The sequence below is a fragment of the Trematomus bernacchii genome, unplaced genomic scaffold (assembly GCF_902827165.1).
Source record: "Trematomus bernacchii unplaced genomic scaffold, fTreBer1.1, whole genome shotgun sequence".
Taxonomy (NCBI): Eukaryota; Metazoa; Chordata; class Actinopteri; order Perciformes; family Nototheniidae; genus Trematomus; species Trematomus bernacchii.
Window position 1 is genome coordinate 2,877,458 of NW_022988043.1, and position 18,120 is coordinate 2,895,577.

Below are 18,120 nucleotides of genomic sequence, written 5' to 3' on the forward strand. Positions count from 1 at the left end.
AAGGCTGCTGTTGCAACTAGTTATTGGGTCTTGTAACTTTTTTGTCATATGACTTTGTAACACTTAACGTGTATGAATGCAAGAAAAGGGATAAACATTATTAAGATCCCTTTTGAATCATGAGGGGGAAACCTCAACCTGTATCAAACCTGAAAACACTCTCTATGTCAATGTAATTGGAATAATAACACCCACCCTTTTCCAGTAACAAAACAGAACTTTTTTGATGTATATAACCGACTTGATATAAGCTAAGCACCTCGTTATTAGTATTGTGGCCTGTCAGAAGTGGGGGTATTTTACCTGTCGTTCGTCAGGACTGAAGCTTTCATCGACCCGCACATAAGTGAGCTGCCGGTGATCTAGGAAGGCCTCCAGGATGTCAAGCATCTTCACCATCTGAGTAAAGATGAGGACACGGCGGCTTTCTGACCGAAGCTTCTGCAGCAGAATGGCAAGAGCTTCCAGTTTACCTTTGGAAAGGAAAAATATCAAGATTTATTATTCTTGGCATGGTCAGATGTTTCGGATTGCATTTTAAACACGACATGTTCATTTAAGTTGAATGAAAAAAGTAATAACAAACTTTAAAGAGTATAATGTGCAAATAAGCAGGTGATGGTAATCCCAGTAGATTTCAGCATCTTTTTCATTGATGCAGTACTAAATGGCCTATTTCACATTATTTGTTTCATGTTACTGTTCTGAAGAACAGACAGATGACAACAACACTGTTTTTGCACGGTAAATGCACACAAGCAAATGTTGGATGAGACATTCACACTTGCTAGGTAGAGAGACTACACTACTAATGTTTTTAGTTGAAGTCGTTCTTTCTGCAGTCCCAGCTTGCAGCATGTTGAACTAATATCAAGAAAGGACCTGGGCTTACCAGAGTCCATCTGCATTAGCAGCAGGTCATCACAACAGAGGAGAGGCCTGGACACATGGTGATGGATGTCAACACTGTGGGGGGCGGCGGCCTCCTGTAGCCGACGGAGAAGTGACTTCTGCTGGAGGCTGTAGGGAACCGGGGGATTGGCTGCATACAGGTGAGGGGGCGGGGCTACAGCTGGAGGCACCACACATACCAGCCTAAAAACATGACAACAGTCCATCCGATTATTATTCAGAAAAAGAAAAAAACATATGATATTCACTTGCAAATATATATGTTTTAACACTACATGTGAAAAGGGTTTGTTTTATTCAACTAAATTAATGCTAATAGGGCTGGGTATTGCCAACAATTTCCCAGATCCATTTATTTCAAAGTAGTAGTGTTCCAATTTTAGATTCCAATTTAATATTTAGGAATGTAAGTAAGCCTAATACAATGCGGAATCTGCCAAGGCCAATTTGGAAGTGTATGTATCACGTTGTTGGAATAGGAGCAGTGTAAAGTTTGTGGTTTAGCAACAGGAACAGAAAGCTTGGGTACCTCTTGATGAGGCTGTTGGCCGCCTGCAGGCGATCCTCCACAGTGAGCAGAGCGGACTGCAGGGCAGCGGTAGTAGCTACGCAGGTTCTCTGAGCCCTGAGGCAGCTCTCTCGGCCCACCCACCTCCAGCCCCCAGCCGTCAGGGCGGAGTGACTTGGCTCTGTGGTTAAAGTGCAGGCCTGCAGCAGGTCTGACCCGTACACCACTCTGCGGCTGCAGCGCCGCTCGTTCGCCTCAAACAGGCGGCTCAAACGCTCCTTCAGCTGCTGAGTCTTTTCTTCTGAAGACTCCTGAACATCGCAGTGAGAATAAATACACACAGCTACAATTACATTTTCCTTCATCAATTTAGTCTGCATGCTGCAAAATGCTTTTACTTCAGATTATTAAAAAAGGTGAAAACAGGCATTACAAACATGTCCTTGAAAGTGTTGTACTGACCTGGGAACCAGCATGAGATGCAGCTGTGAGCTTGGTAGGTGACGACGTGGCGTTCGAAGTTACGCCTAATTCATAAAAATAAATATACAACGTCAATAAAATAATAGTTTTTCAAAGGAAATGCTATTGTAAATGCCATTGTTGAAACTATTGTACAGGAAAAAGTGTAATTGTGGGGACAAAGTAGCATGTTAGGTAGCACTAAAATGTATTCACTTTTAGCATATATTGGTACTAGCTGATGTTACGAAATAACTGATCGAGAAAGACTGTGTTAGAGAATAATGTTCACTGTGATTGAGTCACCTTGCTGGGCTGTTGACAGCGCAGGATGAGGCGTGCCAGGTGTAACTGAGGCGTTGGAGGCGGGGACAGTTTGTTGCATTGTTTGCATGACCATGGATCCCTGGGGCCTGATGATCTGCTGCCCTGGAGCGGACACAATCTGCAGGATGTTGCCTAAAAGCGTGAAACAAATGAAGCAAAAAATATAAAAAGTGCCTCCTCAAAACTTGACAAAAATTGAAGGTTAAAAAAAGGAAAAACTAAAACAACTGTTATGCTATCGGAATTGAAGGCAGAAACAACATTACATCAAGGAAACAGCAACATCAATACAACTAGTGACACAGAGTCCAATTGAAATCACATGAAGTCTTCCCCTTGTCAACATGATTTTTTTATGTATTGTAAAAAAACATTTATTATTACTAATAAAAAGAAAAGTGGAATCTGGGGGAATAACAGCAGTGCTTCTGTGGTCTTCTACCTAAATGGATACCTAACGATGTCAATTTAAAGAGGGCGCCCTTATACAAACCCTTATTGGTAAAGGAGAGCATACTAGAGGCGACTTACAGAGCTGAAATGCTATAGTAAACAAAAAAAAAGGCTTAAATCCGTTTGGATTTTAAGACAACATGCTTATCTTTAAATGTATTCAAGATATTTTTAATTGCAGAATCATTTGTATTGAAAATTAACCTTTACTGACGACAAAAAAGTTCCCCCGCCAGAAATAAAGCAGAAATCTGCAATTATAAATCATAAACCTTAGGCCACTTTGTATGCCATGAGGAAGTAGGATAAGAGTCCATAATTCAATATAAAAGTCTAGTTTATTGGCACAAAGGAGAGAATTGTGTAGAGATAAAAGTGTGACGATGGGATGTACATTACCGAGTGTACCTTGGAGCTGCAGGGGCTGTCCGGTGGTGAGCTGGCGCAGCTGGCTGGGCGACAGAGTGAACTTGTTTCCCTGAAACTGCAGCGTGACAGGAGTCTCTGGCTGAGAGATACGATTCTGATTGCCTGCTATGTTGGCCAACTGGGCAATCTTCACCACATCTCCACCTTCAATGGAAAGCAATAACAGACCCTTTATCAAAGAGAGCATTAAAAAGTCAGCTGAAATAGTCACCCAACAATACGCTCTGCATCAGTTAGTTAAAGGGTGAAAAGAGACAAGACATGCAGAACCAGGGTGGATTAATCAGAGGAACGAGCACAGCCGCCCTCCACAACAGAACCACAGCAGCTCCTACTTTATAAACCCTGAAGGGGAAAGAAAATGGCTGTAAGGGAAGTCCTCAGGTGAGACAGAGAGCCTGAAACATACACATACATACTTCGGGATTGTCCAACAATGATAACCTGTAAATAAAAGGTATCTGAACACCCCTCATTAATCAATCATAATTTTGAAACAATGGTGTAACCATTTTTTGCCATTTCTGACTAAACAATGCACTCTGGACCTAAATTAGGAAATTAGTAGTTTGGGAATTATAGAAAGGAATTGCTTCCTCAGGCCAAAAAGGTTTGCATTAGGCTTTAGTCTCAGGTCTAACAGGATGAGTGTGTGTTTTAAAAGTACAGAGCCACCAGATTTTAAGACATATGTCATATAATAAAAGGTGCTTTCTACAGTATTTAGTGTGTAATAGTACTTTTAAGAATTATTTGTTTTTGAAGATCAATTTCAATTAATAACATTCCAGTAGCTATCAGAGGAAATATTTTTGACAAATAATAGTGATTGCAACACATTGTGCATTGTTAATGCAGTGACAATACACCCGGTAAAGTAACAACATATTTTGAAAATGTCGCTAATTGGGCTAAAATGATAATAAAAACGGTGTTAATTAAGTGTTAAGAATCCTATTCGAAGGGTGCAGAAATCTTCGTTGCAACATACAACAAGTTCGATTTTTTTTTTACGAAAGAAAAAAACATTTTAATTAAATGTAAAGGGGTCTGTTGTTAATGAAAAGGTATCTCTGTTCTCATCTGAGGCAGAAAGGGTTGGCAGTTTGTGGAGCCGCTTCCACGTGCTTTGCAGGTACGCTCAACATCAGAGTGAAATCATAACATGAGCAAAGAAAAAAATACAACAAACAAAGCTTTGGGATTCTCTCCTGCAGCTGGGCTGATGCAAAAGACAAAAGAAAATTAGTAACTGGAATAAAAAAAATATTAAAAAGAAGGAGGAAACACATAATAATTAAGGTCAATAGTGTAGTGATGGTGGTATAAATAAGTGGGTCGTACATAGTGTTCATGCAGGTTTTAAGAAAGAAGTTGGAGAACGTGAGGCTGTGGAGATGCTGCTGATATGGTTACAGATCAAATCTCATGGGAACCTTTTTTTTTTCACAAGTTGTATAACTAATGCTACAGGGCATCTCTGCCATGACCAAAATCGCGTAACCACGGGTGCTGCTACCATTGCAAGTTTGATTAAATGCACAGAAACACAATTCTCTGGAGTATTGAAGCTTGAACACATATCAGCAGTGCCCCAAGTAAATGCCTCAGTGTAGAACAGCCCCATACGGTTGTGCCCAAGGGGAGGAAAGGGGGGGGGGGGGAGGCCACTTACTAGGCAACCGTGCCTGGGCCTGAGATGTAAGAACCAGCCTCTGGGACAGTAAGCTGGGCTGGATGGCATGGCTGGGGGCTAGCGCTGGCCTGGGGACCTGTGCTAATGCAGGCTGGCTGATGGGAGTTAAGGTCTGGCCCAAGGCCACAGAGCCCCCCCCCAACACATGCTTCCCAATGCCAGCGTTCCCAGAGGAGGCTGCAGTGCTGCTGCTGACAGGAGGGGCGGTCTGCGCTCTCTGAGAAGCTGTTCCAACCGCTGTGAAGCACAAGGCAATGGGGTATGGGACTACATGTTAGGTGTAACTCAATATTTAGTCATGTCATTATTATGATCAAACAATGCCCTCCACATGAATCACTCAGCAGTAGCGGGCCAACACAGCAAGCAGGATTAGAGACATTATTTCTTATGAACGGACATCAAATCTATTTCTTGATTATTTAATAAGTAGGTGTGACAATAATTGTGTATATGTAAAATATCAGCTCCATCAGTGTGCGTGTATTCAGTTGCAGCCAAGCGTCTCCTTAACTGCAGTAAGTGGTTTTCTACTGCTACTCTTCATCTGAAAAGTTTACTATGACTGTTTCTTCTTTCATAATATCCTGACAGTGCCAAAACAATGAGGCCAGCCCACCACTGCTGTATGGAAGTATAAATCTAAACATATGAAACATCTGCGACTATAGAACTTTACAGGGAGTGTGTCCCAAACATTTCCTTAAAGTTATATGAGAAGAAGGTTACATTTAAAATCTGCCACAATGTGCCTAAATATCTGCCAACGCTACATGATTTAAAAAAATGTGCTGTAAGCACTAATGATGACAATATATGACAGATGGGGAAAGCTTAAATACAGAAAATCAGGTTCATTTCAATGCAAAACAGTGTCGCAATCATGCAGCATATAGCAGTATGCAACACAAGTATAACACGTTTCTTTTCATTCTGTATATACCTGGGATGTTTGCACTTAGTGATAAAGATTAAGCCCTTAAACTACATCACACACAAGTGGCTCCAGCAAAACAACTATGGGTGGTTCATTTTGTCTTTTCAATTTTGATGTTCGATTAGTAAATATGAAATCTTTTACTTATTGTAAAAACTAAGTTATTACCGTGAGTAGTGGCTGTGGTAGTTGCCGCGGTGACGGGGGACTTGCCCCTGTTCTGGGCTGACTGGTTGGTGGAAACAGAGGTGCTAGTAGTGGGAGAGCTGGTTGGAGGACGCTGGCCTGCCACAGCAGAGACGGCAGCGAGGCGGCCTTCTGGCTTTGTCCCATACTGCACTTGCTGGAACAATCTAATCAGAAAGAAATAAGGCTATTAATAAGCTTTAATGCCACAATATCAATATTAGGTTGACATGTCAGAGCAATTTGAAAAACATCTCCACATCAAGCATGTGAAGTTACGTGGATATTAAAAGACTTAAGTGCTGACCTCGTGGGTTTTATCGGACATGGCTTTGGTCGTGGCGATGGTTCTGGAGCAGTGTTGATCTCCTCGATGAGCTGCTTAGTGATCTTCAGTTTGGGAACTGCCTCTTCAGTCTGATACCGGGTCAGTCGGTTCTCATTATTGATCAGATCAAATATGGACATGCTTGAAATCTAAGAAGATAATGAGATAAAAGACAAAAAGCACAAGTGGGTCAATGAACATTGTTTATGAATACTCTTTCTTTTACTAAAAGGCGCATTTTAATAAAAAAAATCCAACATATACTCAAGGTTCAAAACTGAAATAAATAAATAATGTAATGTTAAAAACAACTAAATGGCAAGGTCTCTAATGGACATGCAAACAAATAGAAGAATATAAATAATACAAATAAAAGGCCAGTGTATTCAAATAGTAAGAAAGCAATGATTACTGTTATGATTTATTGAGTTATAAAGAAACTTTATTTCAATAGAATTAGCGTTCCGATACTTTGAAGAACCACAAGTAATTTCCTGATACAGCTAATTTTGTCTGCCAAGAATGCAAAATAACCACGGTATCTCTTTCATAATGTAATCAAACGTATAAGGCAAGAAAATCTTTACGTTTCAACCCCACGCAAATGTTGTCTACTTTTTTAACAATGACTCCTGCCAATTAGGTTTTAAACACATTTATCCTATTCTATTATAAACATATATATGATATAGAAAAGTGTATACCTTGCTCGAGTCGTTCCTGATAGCTCCCAGCACCAGTGATGGGGCGTTGTATTGCAGAGAGGAGCAGAAGTAGGAGCTGCTGGTCTCCCTGGGAGCCACCAGCTCGGGGTGGTTACACACTCGCTGTAACTGCATCAAGACCTGAAGCACGCTGACAAAATGACCCGTCTTCAGAGCCTCCTGAGCTCTAGGGGAAGCACATCCAGACAGAAAATGTGATTATAAAGAGTTCCACAGAATAAAGGGAGAAACAAATATCCCAAAGCAAATTCATCTCAACACAATGTACTATTAAAGATGATGTATTAAGTGTTTAGGCATTTGTTACTCACCCCGGTTGCGTGAGGATATCCTCGTAAAGGTTCTTCTGTCTGGTGGAGAGACGGCACTTCAGGATATGCTCGTACTTCTTAGGCAGCTGCTTCTCCACGTCTCTTTTGGAGCGCCGGAGGATGAAGGGCTGGATCATCTACAGATAATGGTAAGGAGATGGTATGTGATGAGCAGGGATTGATGCCGAGGCTAAATCAATCATGGTTCTGAATTTCGTGGCATGGTGCAGGTTGTTACGACCCTCAATGAGCCGGGCTGTAACAAGCGGCTACACCCACCCTGTGCAGGCGGATGACCAGCTTGTGGCAGTAGTCCTGGTTCTGGTCTGTGCCTGCCTTAACAGGGAAGTCAGAGTAGGACCTGGTGATTCCTGGCAAAAGGAAGTGGATCATGGTCCACAGCTCCTTTAGAGTATTCTGGAGAGGAGTGTTGATGAGGAGAACCCTCTGCTCACTGCAAAATACAAAGTCTTGTTTAGTCAACTGGGCTTCTGGCAGAATAATATAAGTAATATTACACAAGGAAATAAACTCCTCAGTGAGCTCATTTTCGGAAACGACTTTCAAAAATGTACATGGACTGTGCAATTAATCGCAATTACGATTTTGGCCTGCCACAATTACGAAAACAATATAATCGAACAATTATTTTGCTTTGCTAGGTTGTGACATATTTGATCTAATTTATTTTGGTCTAATTTATTTTTATTTATCATATTAATATATGTTTAGTCGCTTGTTGAAGTGCGCTCCAAAATATTTGTTGATCTTGTTTATTGGTATTTATTATTTTGATATTATTTATTTAAATAATCATTTATTTTAGTATTGGTTTTTCAGTTGAATTATACGTTCAGGGTAATCAACAGTTAAAAAGATACTGTTCAAATTATTATTTGTTTTAAAGTTCAATAAATGGACGTTTTCAAAGTCAATGAATAATCGTATTTAATAATCGTGATATCAATTATTGACCAAAAATAATCGTGATTATGATTTTTGCCATCATCGCACAGCCCTACATGGACCACAACAATGATAATCATAGTTCTTGAGAAACTGGAATTGATATCATGGTTATCCCCCTGCTTACCTTCGGAGAGCAAAGATAGTTTCCCAGTGTTTCTCCGTCATGCTTTTGATCAGCTGCACCTCGTCCAGGACCAGGTGCCTCCACTTTCTCCTCAGAAAATGGCTCTGGTCTTTCATCAGCAGTTTGTAGGATGTCACGCATACATGGAAGCTGTTGGCCTCCCCCCACCACTGTAGAGGGATCAGATGATAAGTTATCACATTTACAGCTGTTTATTGAGAAGAAAAAGGCCTTTTATATGGAGTAAAGCAAAGCTACCATTCTCTGGTTTCTGCGCTCTCTTCTGTTGCCGAGGTACAGGAGGATCTTCAGGCCAGGACACCAGCGCTTGAACTCCACCTCCCAATTTAACAACTTGCATGTCCTTACTACAATAAGGTGGGGACCCCAGATGCCTGTGGACAAAAAACGAACCACGTCTTTATGACATTCCCTTTAAAAAAAAACGACAACATAAAACTGAAATCACTTGAAAAATGCTGTATATCTTTAAAGAGAGGCATACCTTCTTGGCCAGCTAACTGAGCCATGTAAGCCACCGTCTGTACGGTCTTGCCGAGGCCCGTCTCATCTGCAAGGATGCCATTGAGGTTTTTCTTGTGAAGGTTTACCAGCCAGTCCACACCAATCTGCTGATACTCTCGCAGCGACCCATGCAGTAGTAAAGGAGCTGGGCTGCGGGTCTGGTCAAATAAAGAACAGTTAAAAAAGTAAAGGACATATTTTTCTATGGTGTGTTTGTGCATGTGTGTGTGACTTACTGTGGAAGTGGTCCTGAAGCTGCCCTTGGGCAGGATGAGCTCTGTGGCAGCAGCCACTTCAGCTATGTCTCTGGCGGGCTTCCTCTCAGAGTCAGAGGCCTTATCAGCTCCTCGGTACTGCTCCACATTAAGCAGTGAGTCGATCAACACTGCCTCAGGTGGACTGCCCAAAGGACACGCTTTTTCTGGAAGATAAAGAATATCAACTTTAACACATCACATCCTTCTCAACTGCCAGCTAAAATGGGTATAAGGATGACAATGCCTTTTTATTTCTCAAATCAGGGTTCATACACTTTTTCACCAATGATTTTCCATGACTTCTCCATGACCTTTACCTAATTTTCCACGACCAAAAAAATTACTTTCTCAGCGGTACCACTGAAAATGGTTTATTTTAACATGGAACAGGAAAATAAGGTCTGAAACATGTTGTGCCTATCTAAAACAAATCAAATAGTAGGCTTACTAGCTTCTACAGGCTAAAGCAACTAACATCTCTCACCAGCAAAACACCTCGTCAGTTAAATGCCATTTTACCTTTCATTACTATACCATACAGTATTTATTATCATTATAGTATTACTATTTTGGCGATTAGATAAAATATCAATTATATTTGATGCAACTTTAGTTAAATGACTTTACCAAAACTTTGGGAAAAATATTGTTTTCCATAACTTTTCCAGGGCCTGGAATTAGCATTTTGAATTTCCATGACTTTTCCAGGTTTTTAATGACCATAAGAACCCTGTCAAATAAATAAAGGCACCTTCAGTCTCTTCCATTTCCTCCTCATCACTGTGAGGACTAGGCTGAGGCCACTCAAAGCCTTCAACGTAGGCGCCGGCATACTGCTTCTTCAAAGCATCAAGAGGCATCTCAGCTAAAAGAAAAATAAAGAAACATTTGAGCAATGTTGTGCAAGAGAGAATATCGTAAAAATGGGATTTGGGAGTAAACCCATTTCTCCTCCTTAGTTCTACCCCTCTATGCATAGACAGAGAAGTTAAGTAATAAGTACCATTTTTGGCCAGCTCAACCAACTCTGCTTTGTGGTCTGCTTCCCCCTCCATAGCCTCCTGTTCCTCTATCGTGCTCTCTTCATCTGGGACTAAAAGAAAGGACAAGCAATAAATAAGGGCACTCTTTAAACGTCCATGTTGTTATTATATTTTGAGGGGCCTCGATAGTTTGACACATACCGTTTTCATCAACCAAGGACGAACTTGCTTTCCTTTTTTTAGCTGAAGTCGTCGCCTCCTATAACAAGAAAGGATGGTTTTAGAAATCATAAGTGTAGAGTAGGTGCATATGCATTGGTATGCATTCAAGTGTTCAGCACATACCTCTTTTCCAGCTTTCACTCCTGTTGACTGACCCGGTACTGTAACACAAAATAGTGAAAAAGAAATCGGGTTATTAAAAGAATATATCTATCGTCACAGTTTTTCTTGAAAAATGAACGAATAGATGGATAGTAAAAGCTCATGATAGATAGAAAACATATTGCATTATATTTGTGGTCGTTGCTTTGCAGGACTTACCTTTGGCTGATGCTTTTTGTAAGCTGAGAGCTTTTAGTTTCTTCTCGTAAATTTCAAACTGGAGTTTAATTTCCACAACCTGACAGAAAGAAATACATAATTGGGATTGGTAAAAACGCTGCTGTATTTATTATTAATGACAGCATTTGAAAAAAATTGGAAAAACGGAATAATAAATAAACATGCCTGCTCGATGTTCGCCCAGAAGAATTCCACCTCACGGGCAATCGTGCTGGCAATGTGACGAAGATGAACTTCCCTTTCTTTCTTCAACCTCTCTTCACTCTTCTTCTGCTCTTGATGGTGACGGGCACACGTGCGAACAAGCTGTAGTGGAGACAGTTTCAACAAGACATCAGTTTCAGCAGTGACTCCTCTATTTGTTTTGCTGATGTGTAATTTCAAATATCTCTCTGTGATTTATTCCCTGCCTTACCTTCTTAGCAGCAGCCTCTTTCCATCTCCTCTCCTGGGCAAAGTCAGCGGCCATCCACTGCATCTCCTCCAGGAGGTAGTCCCAGTGGGACTTTGGACGGGAGGCTTCCATCAGCTTGGGCAGTCTACTGGCGGACCACTGGCCCTCCTTCCTTAGATCAGAGATGCGCTGATGCACTTGACTCTCCTGGGAAATAGAAACAGCATGTGACATAAGCAAAACAGGGCAAAAAATAGAACAGAAAAACAACAACAATCATCATGGGCATTTTCCATAACTTGTCAATAATTCTGAAAAAATGATAATAAAGTAACCATGAGCAAGTTAAAAGTATACATCTTGGCTTTGATATAGAAAGAGTGCAGACGCCAGACAGTAGTCAAGGGGCAAAGACAACTCATGTACAAATCAGGGTTTCCGTTAGGCGGTAATTACGGGTTTTTAGCTGGTAAAATGTATTAAAAACCGGTAAATTATCTATATCTACTACAAGTAGTTTGTTTGAATGTAATAATTATGTTGTTTGTTGTTTGTGGAATCATTTATTGAAAAATGAATCTGAACTTTTCGATCTGTTACGATTATAAACTGAAGCAATATAAAAAAATGAGCTCCATTATCTGAGTTTTAAACATCAGCATATCCAGTCATAGTCCGGTAATTACCTGCTAACGGAAACTCTGCTACACAATTATTATTATTGAAACATGACCGGTAAGTTTCAAATTTGTCCGGTAAAATAAATTCTTTTCGGACATTTCGGCAAGAAAAAATCCTAACGGAAACCCTGGTACAAATGTATTTAAGACATTAAAGCATCTTTTCAATCAACAAATGACTTGGCAAACTCACCAGTTTGGCCTGCTCAACTTGCTTATCTTGAGAACCCTCCTGTGAGGACTGCATGGTCGCACTTTGACCAAAGCCACCAATTTTGACAGCCGAAATGCCATTGGTTCCAGTAAGTTTGGACTGGGTGCTCGGGTTGATGTTAGAGCCATAAGGGCGCAGCGGACTTGCAGTATGGGGTGTTGGAACAGAGTTGGGAGCGGAAAGGGGAGCAGGAGACACGGATGCCATGGATATCGAGTTGGTCATAATCCTCTGACCTGGCTGGTTTGATTCTGCACCAGGGCGAGCAAGTGCTACCGTCTATAACAAAGAGAGAAGAACATATATTTAATAGGACAATTTGAGGCATCACTATTTATTTATAAACATATAGGAAAACTGTTTTTGTGTAGTTGTAGGTAGACTGACCGCCTGTCCTGCCTGCAGTAAGGGTTGTTGCTGCTGGGGCTGCAGCTGGAGATGAAGACCCGGCTGCATCTGCTGCTGCAGTTGGGCTTGGAGCTGTGTGTGAGGGTTTACTGCTGCCAGGACACCTGCCTGCAACTTCACCTGTGCCTGGAGCTGGCCACCGGACTGAGCTGTGTTCTCTAATAACTGAGCCTGCTGAGAGAGTGACATGGACATGCCTGCCATAGGGAGAGCACCATGGGGCAACCTGCCAGGCAGCTGGGGAGGAGGGGTGTGCAGGCTGGCTGCATTCTGCACTGGAGGTCCTTTGGATGGGTCGTATTGATGCTGGATCGGCTTCTGTCCTGCAATCTGGATCGCTTGAGGATTAGGCGGCATCCCGCCTGTACAAATAGTAACCAAATTATAGGACAAGCAACACAACAAAAAGTCAATAAGACAATCTTGTCATCTCAAGATTAAATTAATGTATGTGCTATTGCTTTAATAAAAATATTTTAATGCCATTAAGTGGTGGATTTCCCTTGATACATTTGAGAGACCCATTTTAAAAGTTACATATTTTGAAGCTAATGAGTAATTAATGAGAGTACTTTTAAATAGTAAATGACAGTTGGAGTTTCAGCTATGACAGCTCATTATAACCTTGAACAAGATGAACTATATGAATAAACAATAGTTTACTACTTTCTAATGGTAAAAGCAGAAACTAATGAAGGTCATACAGGAAAATGATTACAGAAGGAAGGAAATCAATGAGATTCTACATGTCTCTCAAATAAAATACTACTTTGACCATAATGCAAAACCAAAATATTGCATTTTCAATGCTGAGGGTTAAAAACATCAAAGTATACGTGCAATAATAGAGGGTTTAGATAAGAAGAAGTATAGAGATGTTACAAAGGAAAGAGAAAAGAATAAAAGAAGTTCTGATTAAGAGACAGGGAGAAGGGTAAATACAAATACAGAGCGAGCACTGACACAAAACACCAAATGTTTGGCATGCATGAAGCAATGTAATTCTAGCTGTAACCAAGACATCTGGATGCCTCACATAGCGACAAAGCACAGAGGTGAGCAAAAGGACAGACATGGGGTCTTGCAGACAGCAGGTCTGAGCATAGCTGTGCACACTAAAGCAGCACCTGCCTTACCTCCCTGCACGACACACCACCTTGACTAGACGCCACCACAATCGCAAAAAACCTGTGCCGTGAACGCAACTCCTCCACATGATCCCCCTCCTACTTAGACTGAGGGAAAGAAGCCAAGTCAGAACAAAATGCCATGAAATAACATGGAAGGAAATCAACCAAACGTGAACATGAGGTAAATAAAGATATTCTTGAAGATGTAACGGAGGATGAATTTAAGACTGATGATTTTGAATCCCTGCTGATGATGCAAAGATGGACAATCGGATAGGAAAAGACTTGTGAAGGAATGACAATGGGAAACCAAAAGGAAGGATGAAACGTGGATTCATAAAATGGGAAAACAAGCAAAACCCATTGGAAAGTGAATTCATTCCCAAAGGGTTCCCCGATTTCTGTGATCCACCTCCAAATAAGATGAAAATCCATCCAGTACGGGAAGGTCTGTCCAAATAAAGATGACTAACAGGAACAAACTTCAGAAAAGAAGATGGGTGATAAATAGTGAAACAAAAAAGGAAAATCATAAGACATGGCATCTTCCCAATGAGTGGCTACTCTTCTTCAGACTTGGATTGTCTTCTTCCCCATTTATCCTGATAGAGAGCTGGTGTTGGTACAGCTAAGCCTGAACTTCCTTTGGACGTCTAAGAAATCCAGCAGATGGTTGAAGATCTGTTTGTTGATGCTGCTTGAAGTTTGTTTGTAGAAGAGGGATGCCGTGATTCACTTTTTTTTTTTTAAATCTCCTTAGTTTGAGGAAGGGAATACGTCCAGCAGCATCGAAAAGAACAAAGAACGGCCTGGTAGTAGCACTCCTACCTTGCGCAGTTGGCATAAGCTGCTGGAGTGGAACGCCAGGTGATCCTAGAGCTACACCAGGATGCTGGAAAATCAGCCCATGGCGACCAACGTCAATCCGGCACCTCTTAGCCTGATCTGGGATTCAAAACACACAATACCCTCATAACGCAAAAAAAAGCACTCTGCACAGAGCAATGACCTTCGGAAGACCTCACAGGTCACCTCTCCTTCCCCTGGTTAAGACTTGAACACAGAGCGCTAGTAGGGGATGCAAAATATCTTAAAGCAGAAGCAATTAGAGGGATAAAAAAACCAAACAGAAAACAAAGCAAACAGGGAGGAAACAAAGCAACACCAGAAAGACAGGAGTTTGCGATTCTTGCCCTACCTGCCATAGCCTGTTGCCTCTTAAAGGCATCCATGTCTCCAGGGTTTGTAATGGTACCACCAGAAACCTGGTGTCCCTGAAAAACAACCTCTAGGGAGTTAGAAATTAGCAACACATATCGTCAAATAAATTAAGAAAGAAATAATAGATCATTTGATCTAATAAGTGTTGCCTATATCACCTGAAACTGCTGCTGGACAGAGAATGCTGCAGAAACATTAGCAGGAAGCTGTGTTGCTATGGCAACTGGTGTCACTGCTTGGCCATCCTTTCCAGTAACAACCTTCACCTGAAAAATAAAACGATATGAGAGATTAAAAACATTCATTGGATAAAATGAACATGCATTCCTTTACTTGTAAAATGTCTTACTTTATCTCAAATGTATAAAAAGGCAATATACCTCATCATTAATGACTTCAGACTGTTCTTCCTCTTCCTCTTCATCTTCTAGGTCCAAATCGTTCTGTCTCAAGTAAGTATACAAGGGAACACAGGGCTTCTTCTTAAAAGCAACATAGTCCATCATGTTCCCTTGCAGGTGCTGCAGAAAGAAAAGCTCAATCAGGTATTCTTTGAACACTTCTTTCAGGCTGTCCATCTTCTTGGTGTGGTGCTCCAAACATAGTTTTCTTAGCTGGGAAATCTCTGGAGTAGAAGGAGCAATTTCCTCCAACTTCTTGGGAACCTGCTTCCTCATAGTGGCCACAGTCATGCTGTTTGGTGCAAGAGGATTGTTGGAGATCCCTTGGGTTGGACTCGTGAGGGACTGGTTAGACGGTGGAATGGAGGAGGGAATAGTGAATGATGCTGTGGTTCCTACTCCAGCAACAACACCCTGCAACGTCTTCTCAAATATCATAGGGCGGGCCAGCTGTCCTTGAATGATACTGCTGATCTGTGGAGGTAGGTTAGACGTGGTGATGTGATTAGGGCTGCCCAGAGTCGAGAGAGAAGTACCGGTGGCAACAGGACTTTGAGGTCCGTGGTGGTGGATGGTGCCTCCAGTCTGTGAGTGAGGCTGAGAGAGCCGGCGCTCTCTCACAGAGCCTGGTGCTCCTGGAGAGGCCAGCTGTATCTGGCCAGGTGTGGCCGGGGCAATCTGGGCCAGCCCTGTACCTTCCTGGTAAACAAAGTGGCCACTTCCCGATGGACTGTTTAAGCTGATTTGCCGCACTAACATACCAGCATCAACAAATCTTGTTGGACTCTGTCCACATACACCCAATGCTGTTGCAGGTGCTCCTGGCCTTGTGACCGGGCTGTGCTGGGTGGGACTTTGGGGCTGCATGGGTTGGGGCACAGGTGAGGTGACCTGGATGTAGGAGGATGGAGCGTGCTCAAACCTCCACTGAGGTGTAGCATGCTGGAAGCCAGGGGATGATGGGTTTTGTATGGGAAGTGGTGTAAGAGTGATCTGCTGGTTACCAGTCACCATCTGTCCCACATTTTGTAATGTGATGTTCATGTTCTGGCCGGTGACTGGGCTGCGACTCATGATTATCTGATAATTGGGCGACTGGGGGGCTGAAGGGCTGGCAGCAGAGGAAAATGTGGTCACAGGAGATTGAGGGTGGTTAGCTGTAGCTTGCTGCTGCGTGACTGCCATGGTGGGCTGCTGTTGCTCCTCTGCTTCAGCCCCACTGGCAGGCTTGGATCTCTGAAGCTGTCGTTGCATATTCTGTGATCCACTTCCATGGTGCATTGCGTAAAACTGTTACTATGTCTATACACAATAATCTGTGGAGAGGCAAAACAAAACATAATGATAAAGTGATGCTTGACTATTGAATGGGAACCAAAAAGAAAATGGTCAGAAGCGTTTTTCTCTTAGGTAACCCAAGTATTCTATAGGTTTGGAGCGCATGGTTACATGACACAAATGTAAAACTCTCCTAGATTTCAGACGTCTCAATGATTTGTAATTACAATACACAGAATATGATTTTTTCGAACTGTCAGGTCAGGGGATGGGCATGAGTACTTGAGTAATCATATTGGATGTCAGCTTTTGGTTTACATATAGAGTACTCATATACTTATTTAAATAAATATAAGCATAAAGTGACCCTGTTAAATGAACTGTGTGTGAAATGTTAAACTTAACGGGCAGTACCGTTTGACTTCACGCTTGACAGCTGGCACATCATCACACACACACACACATTAAAATGCACTCATTTGGCACAGCGATTGTGTGTTAAAAGCAATGTTGAAAAGGGATGTTACCTTAAAGATCAGTACATACACCTTGAAAGCACAAATGTATTTATGACTACAATAAGCAGTATTTATTCCACTGTACAGTATTTTACATTCTGTTTTTGTTTATCTTTTTCTATTTTACATGTATTTAGACTCATGCATTTACAACATTCTCTGCAGCATTTAGCTTATTGTATTTTATTTGACATGTTTATAATTCACTTCTGCATTACCTGCACACTGGTCTTGCAACATAATCTTGCACTATTTTATTGTTGTTGTTTTTTTAATTAGCTTAATGTCTTGTTTATATTTAGGGTGCATTGTTGGAGGAGCATGGGACCTTTCCTTGCCATAACTACACTGTAGCTACTGTGCATATGACAATAAAGCCTTATTAACCTCATTAAGGTAATATAGCTATAGCCGATCTTTACACTTGTGTGAACTTTTAAGCTAACGAAATATATATACATAACTGGATAAAGAATGAGGCTGTTTATCACTGTAAATCAGCTAAAGCAATCAACATATTAAACAAAGGTGACAGCAGTACTGATACTGGTGATGGAGATTTGTACGGTTAGTGATGGCATATTAACAGCACATTACAACGGGGAGACACTTTGTAGTAGACTAACGTTACTCTTTTCTCACAACACAATAGCATTACTACATATCTCAATTAGATGTACATGGTAGTATCAAAGACGTTAACGTTAGCTACTTGCAGTTTCGCTACGGGGCGTAACGTTAGCTAACACACGTAGCATTACACCAAGACATAAACACCGGCAATTATCACAATATTTAGGTAGGGACTATGGGTAGGGGGGGGCAATATTTTCACAGTACATCACAAATAGTAAACTGCAACACTTGCAATAATGCCGCATGAGCCATTTCAAGCAATTATAATGATAATTGATACGGGAGGCATGCTAGCCAATGCTAACGATGTTAGCTTGTTATTACTAGCAGGCCAGCTTCCACTGAAAAAATACATTATATCACCTCAACGGGGTTACTTACGGGGAATGGGGCTTCTGTAGAGGTTTCATAAATCCTAAGTCATATTTACAATAAGTTACATGCTGTAACAAATGTTATTTCACGGGGAAAAAAATATCGATATTGCTAGCGGCTATTCAATGTTTTGGAGCTAATTTCATTCACCAACATGGCGACCGCGGCA

At 41.4% G+C, this 18,120-nt stretch overlaps 1 protein-coding gene across 1 annotated transcript in view; it reads right to left on the bottom strand.

Annotated features, from left to right (window-relative positions):
• Nucleotides 1–18,110, bottom strand: part of ep400 (E1A binding protein p400) — a 29,747-nt gene extending 11,637 nt beyond the window's left edge. Inside the window, 29 exon segments of the mRNA XM_034117788.1 lie at nucleotides 304–473; nucleotides 893–1,095; nucleotides 1,442–1,731; nucleotides 1,883–1,947; nucleotides 2,189–2,341; nucleotides 3,071–3,235; nucleotides 4,767–5,024; nucleotides 5,893–6,077; nucleotides 6,218–6,387; nucleotides 6,943–7,129; nucleotides 7,275–7,411; nucleotides 7,554–7,728; nucleotides 8,368–8,537; nucleotides 8,626–8,762; nucleotides 8,873–9,050; nucleotides 9,129–9,313; nucleotides 9,901–10,014; nucleotides 10,153–10,242; nucleotides 10,334–10,391; nucleotides 10,478–10,515; nucleotides 10,676–10,754; nucleotides 10,862–11,002; nucleotides 11,112–11,297; nucleotides 11,964–12,263; nucleotides 12,372–12,754; nucleotides 14,721–14,796; nucleotides 14,902–15,009; nucleotides 15,124–16,460; nucleotides 17,958–18,110. Of these exon segments, the coding sequence (XP_033973679.1) occupies nucleotides 304–473; nucleotides 893–1,095; nucleotides 1,442–1,731; nucleotides 1,883–1,947; nucleotides 2,189–2,341; nucleotides 3,071–3,235; nucleotides 4,767–5,024; nucleotides 5,893–6,077; nucleotides 6,218–6,387; nucleotides 6,943–7,129; nucleotides 7,275–7,411; nucleotides 7,554–7,728; nucleotides 8,368–8,537; nucleotides 8,626–8,762; nucleotides 8,873–9,050; nucleotides 9,129–9,313; nucleotides 9,901–10,014; nucleotides 10,153–10,242; nucleotides 10,334–10,391; nucleotides 10,478–10,515; nucleotides 10,676–10,754; nucleotides 10,862–11,002; nucleotides 11,112–11,297; nucleotides 11,964–12,263; nucleotides 12,372–12,754; nucleotides 14,721–14,796; nucleotides 14,902–15,009; nucleotides 15,124–16,425 (5,703 nt within the window). The 5' untranslated portion in view covers nucleotides 16,426–16,460; nucleotides 17,958–18,110.
• Between the last annotated feature and the right edge of the window lie 10 nt (nucleotides 18,111–18,120).